Source organism: Cicer arietinum, chromosome 2, assembly GCF_000331145.2.
Source record: "Cicer arietinum cultivar CDC Frontier isolate Library 1 chromosome 2, Cicar.CDCFrontier_v2.0, whole genome shotgun sequence".
In the NCBI taxonomy this organism is placed as follows: Eukaryota; Viridiplantae; Streptophyta; class Magnoliopsida; order Fabales; family Fabaceae; genus Cicer; species Cicer arietinum.
Window position 1 is genome coordinate 9,344,135 of NC_021161.2, and position 5,940 is coordinate 9,350,074.

Genomic DNA, 5,940 nt, shown 5'->3' on the forward strand with positions numbered 1-5,940 from the left:
GATGAGAAAGGAACTTTAATGTATATTAATTTATGTTAGTTGTATGTTCCCTATAAGATCTAGGAAATGATTGGTTGCTTTATTTAACTATAAGGTGCTCTTTATTATGCTTTATAGCATAGCATGTTCTAATAGTTGAAAATTCAAATTTAATTTGATCATTGATTTGAGTTTATTTTTATCATTCTTTGACTAAAATTTAAGTCTAGGATTGTAGTGCGGTTGAGATTCAAGCGTAAGATAATGTTTTTAATGTTCATTCAATAATTGCTAGCAATGTCATCATTGAAAGCGATTAATGTGCACTAACAACAATACACGTGTAAATGATGCGCCTCTATATCTTGGTATTAAAAATGGGGAACACTAAAAAATTTGTTGGTTAACTAAATATTATGTCATTTGATAAAAAAATGACAAATAATAATGGTTGTATTTGACTATTTTATACAATTAAAAAATATAATAATAAATGTAAGAGAAAAATAATTTTATTAAATTATCTTTATAATAATTATCATAAATGTAAAATGGAAAAATAATAAATTAAAAGTGATATATATAATATTAATTAGAAGATATAATTGATAAAAAAAATTTAAAATTTCATTTAAAATAAAAAAAGAAAAATCATTTTAAAATAACATTTTTTTTTGTAAATGAGAAAATTATTATAGAACATAGATTATTAAATTATTTTAAATTAAATTAAAATTCGGAATTAATTTGCCTTTAGGGTATCTATCCACACAAAATTTGAAAGTACTAGCGAATTTACTTAAATTTTTGGGAATTGTAAAATAGTAGTTTTTTTAGTGACTATCCTAAAGCAACTATTCCTGATTTTTTATAACATTTAAGTGTTGTGGGGTTGTGCATTTTTAGAAATATCAAACAGTGTTTTGAAAGTTGAATCAAATTAGATGGTTCAATTGACTGAACCTTAACCCAGTCTATTTGAGACGGAAAATTATGATTCTAGGGATTACTCCGTTAAAACTTAATTTTAAGAGCAAAGAACTTAATGAATGAATGAGTTTTGGTGTATGATAAGCGTAAATGTAGAAATATTAGAGTTTTTTTATAAAATAGAAGATAAGTTTTGATTGAAATGTGAGTTACTTTCATTCAAGGTAATTGACATTAACTATATTATATTATGAGGCATTTACAAAATGACTTAATGGAATATTCTAGAACTCTTTCCACTAAAAAATGACATCTCATAAAATCAAATAACAGACTACGAATAAAATGTTACCGCATGGTAATTTCGAGTAACACTTTCTTTAATATGGTTTAATTATTTAGGTGGTTTAATCGCAATTTCATTTTGATTTGAGCAGTTTAAAGTAGTTAAACAGGCATCAAGTCATTAGGGGCGAAGTTTAATTCGACTTTTAAAACATTGATATTAGGTGTTACTACTAATGTACAATCTCCACGTATAAAAAACAATACTGATAAAGATCAACAAATTGTAGAAATAATGCAATGTTTTGTTGAGTACGGAATATTAACAATGGATAAAATAAAGGCCACGTCTTTGTGTTTGGATTGAGACATCACAACTAGAGTCATAATACCAACAAGCATGTGAAGTGTTAACTCACTCATGTTATCATGTACTATAGAGGCCCCATGTAATGTGAGGGGGACTTCAACTCTTGCATACTGTAAGCATTCTCAATATTAGATAAAGATCACACGATATTCATATTTTAACTTTTTTAAATAGATTTTAAAATATATTTCGAAATGATTTTCTTATTGTTCTTATGAGATCCACAACTATGTGACTGTAAAAAATCTAAATTTAAATAGATTATTTTTGTTTGACTTTCAATACTACCGATTTAGTTCAGATGTTGTACATCTCCAGAGGAAAGGTGGATTAATTTTCTGACTCCAACACTATCATTCAAGTTTTCAAATGCGATCAAATGTGTGTTGAGTGAGGGTTCTAAAATGTTTTTTTTAAGTGAACGTGAATCACCCAAAAGGTATCGTTCAATCGATGTCCATAACCTAATCCTTCTCGACTCGTAGGGATCACAAAAGTAAACATTGTTTCTCCCAACAAAATATTTTTTACACACACAACCGACCAAACTCGAGAGACTCAGTTATCTACCAGATGTGTGAATTCTCTAACTCTTTGAACCATTCATTTACATGTATTGAGAGCATAAATCTATCCCATCTCAACTAGCTACAACTAGCTCAGATTCATTACTTTGCCTAACATTCTGATTATTTTCTAATTCTATTTTATCTTCCTTCAATATTCCCCATTTTGAAATTTAATACAAGATATAGCATTGATTGGAAAAGAAGCAAGACAGAAATTGAGGAAAAGGATACCTCATCTTTCTTTAGTTTTTTGCTAAATTATTGAACCCAGTTTTATGATGCAGTATCCACATGAGTTGAAGTGCATGAAATCTAGACATTAAGATTACAATTGGGTCTAAAATGTTGCCTTCATATGTACATGTTCATGGTACAAACTAGATGAGATGAAACTCCTATGAGCCTACTCTGCTCACCTGTTCCTTGGATGTGCTTTCAAAGATCTTATCGGCACTTGCTACCTCAAAACCATCCCTCCTATGAAACTCTTTAACCTGTTTTATTAGTTAAAACAAGAAGAGTTAGCACTCCGGCAAAAATGGCACCTAACCTATGAAGCATTGACATTGACACTGATACTAAAGACACCTATAACTATGTGCCGGTGTCTGACTCTGACACATTTCGGACACTGAACACGCCTTCAATCTGAAGCGCTGGTGTTACATAACTTGGAATACATACAAGCAGTAGTAAAGAAGATCATTCAAATTCTTAAAGTAGTTTGCAATTTCGTCCAAAACCGAAAGATTGACCAGTGACCACAAAATCAAGTCTTATCTATAAATAATCAAAGATGAGAATTATAATACAAAGTTAAAACATGATACTCAAGAAATAATGCTGCTTACCTCTGTGTGAGGTAGATTTTCATACTGCGGCAGCACGAGACGCTCGGCAAATTCAATGTATGAGCATGGAACTGATTCAGTTATACCATCAGCAAATTGGAAAGAAATTGAATCTGCTACAGTTGAACTTTGCTGGAGAAGGCCATCAGGGCTCACTGAAAATGGAGGAAACATTCAATCTTCATTTTTTTACATTGAATGCTTTTATTTTGGTTAGAAAATATGCAGAAAAATTTATACTTGCATAAAAACAAACAATGATAGATACCTTTCAGTACTCCTCCTTCAGAATTCAATCTGAATCCACTCTCCTCAATAAACTGATTCAATTTTTTTATATCCCTCAAATGAGTTTTCAGCCGATGCGTGGAAATAGTAACATGGTTCAGCGCATGACCGTTGACTAGTGTCCATGCAGCATATTCACTCTCTCTATATCAAATATCAACAAACTATAAATAAAACAAAGCTTGTAGAGAGCATATACTTTCCACAAATAGTATTTCTAGGTGGACACATACTAATAATACCTTGCCAATTGTTGAAACTCAGAATATAAGGGTTTTTCCCATGTTAAATGTCCCAACGAACTTGCAAGAGCTGCATATTTTTTTCCATTTCCGGATGATTCAGTGTATTTCCTAATTATTTCCTGCACGAAAAATCCACACCTTATTTTAGTAAAACCAGGTTTGAATGTTTAAGCAACAATGCAACAACGCATATCACTATCATATAGATTTCAGCTATAAAACATCTCATTGTATACAATATTGTAACATATGTGTACCACATCTAAATCTTAGTATTATTAAGGTAAGTATCATATCTAATACTTTAAGTATAATGGTGATATTAAGCATACAAGAGAGGAAAGTAGAGATAAATTTTGTATTGATCAAAATGAGAAAGAAAGATCATTACAATGATAAGTATAATGAAACTTATAACACCTAACTAAAGTAACTAACTTGTAACTAATTTTACATCTCTAATAATAAGAGGGACGAAACCAAAACCGCCTCCTCCATCACAATCATTGTAAATCTTAGAGAATAGATACTGACCGAAACTAATCGAAATTTGTTCTCACCAACATACCTGAGTTGGTGGACTCATCTGATCTACCAGTAGCTCTGATATAAAAATTCTCGGCAAGGGTCCACTCATGCCACTGCCACTGCCACCGCCGGAAACAGAATCAGCGGGAGGTGAGAACCACAACGCCCTCAATTTTTTTCCCGGAAATCGCAACTCCTCTCGTTGTGTATAGCCATAATCCAGGAAAAAACCTGCCATCGAGTCAATTCCATAACCATTCACCTGTAATCAAATGCAAAGACTCAATAAATGAGCTAACAAAGTATAATTGAGCAACAGAGAAAACTGAATGTACGCCAAAAAACGTTAAAGCCAGAGAAAGTACCCCAAATGTCCTGAATGCAAGATGATCATAGCATATTGAATTGTTCTCAAAAGAGTGAACAAGATCCAATATGGCCTTTGCTGTAGGATTCCTGTTCAAGTACACTGATTGCATACTCTCCAACACACCCCTGAAAAAATCTTCACCCCCCTACAAACATAGAAAATCACATTAACACTTGAGAAACAAGAATCCAGCAGGCCTTGCTTCAAAGAAAAAAAATGAATCCAGACCAGAACAAAAAATATATAGAACAAGTTATCAGATTCATAATCACTATCAAGGTTTTAAGTAGCTCGCATAGCCGTGTTGTGATGCTTTACATTGCAGAGAATCACAGTAAAATACCACTAATGCAGTCTCAATCATGGTCACAAAAACATAAAAAACTTTAAGTTGGTAAAAACTACATTTTAGAGTTTCAACAAAATTACAGTGCCACCCTGATTTCAATTCACCAAACTTACCACAAATCTAAGCCACAGCCCAAATCACGGTAGTATGACTCTTTTTAGTGCATGTTTAGTTTCACGATGGGATTGTCAAAATAACAAGCTTTTGCAAAATCATTGATTTTGTCAATCCCACTTCAAAACCAAACATGTACTTAAAGCACTTCAAATCTTGATCACTATTAGCATCATGACATTAGTAATAACCAAGAATCAAATTCCTAATTTTTTCAAAACCATAACATCCAAACAATTTTTTGAGATAATAAATTATTAACCACTCCAAACATGAAATTTTTTGTGTTTTCAGAATCAAAACATGAAACAAGAAGTCTTAATCTGATTATGAAAAAATAACAAAAATAATTATGTAGAAACCTGAATTGATGATATCCGAGGTCCATTTTCTGATGAGTAGGTACAAGACACAGAAAGGTGGTTTGTGGATGAAGTGGATAATCCTAAAGACAAGTGTCCTATGGAAGATGGCACGTTCAATAATTTAGGTTTGGAAAATGAAGAACATTTGCGGAGAGAGATTAAAGGTGATAAAGTATAAGACTTAGTTGTTGTTGAAAACATGATTCAATTATAAAGTGCATGCAATTTTGTAGAAAAAGTAAGTACTAACCTTGTTGTTGTGCATCATATTTATCTCTCTATTTTGCAACTTCTCACCGAACCTACCAAAAACGCACTGCCAAATCTTACGTACCTCACTAAACTATCAATTATGTCTTCTATTACGTATCTTTCTCTTTTACGATTTTTATGTTTTGTCTTTATTAAACTAATTAAAATTATATTAGTATTTTTTTTAATTCAAATTAAAAATAAGTTACAACAAATAAAAATGTATCGTGTTTATCTTTATTATAGTTTATAAAAAATTACGAGATAGCGTGGCAGCGAGTCATCAACTTGTCCTTATCTCTAAAATAGACTAACCCTTATGGCCTTCAATTATTAAATGATAGACAAATGTTTTTTTTTCTTTCCTTTTTTGAAAAAATAAATAATGTCTATGTTTCCTTCTTTATTTTCTTTGTTATGGATAAGGAAATCAACAATGCTTCTA

At 31.3% G+C, this 5,940-nt stretch overlaps 1 protein-coding gene across 2 annotated transcripts; it reads right to left on the minus strand.

Moving 5' to 3' along the window:
* Window positions 1-2,348: 2,348 nt before the first annotated feature.
* On the minus strand, window positions 2,349-5,650 carry LOC101503679 (2-oxoadipate dioxygenase/decarboxylase, chloroplastic). Of its 2 annotated transcripts, none has more exons than XM_004489941.4 (7): window positions 5,494-5,650; window positions 4,411-4,560; window positions 4,086-4,307; window positions 3,515-3,636; window positions 3,253-3,416; window positions 2,985-3,139; window positions 2,349-2,627 (listed from the first exon to the last, which is right to left on the minus strand). In XM_004489941.4, exons 1-7 carry the CDS (start codon window positions 5,509-5,511, stop codon window positions 2,529-2,531), a joined length of 930 nt encoding a protein of 309 aa, XP_004489998.1. In that variant the 5' UTR covers window positions 5,512-5,650; the 3' UTR covers window positions 2,349-2,528. The 2 variants fall into 2 exon arrangements, with proteins under 2 accessions (XP_004489998.1, XP_004489997.1); XM_004489940.4 differs by lacking the exon at window positions 5,494-5,650 and adding an exon at window positions 5,241-5,487.
* Between the last annotated feature and the right edge of the window lie 290 nt (window positions 5,651-5,940).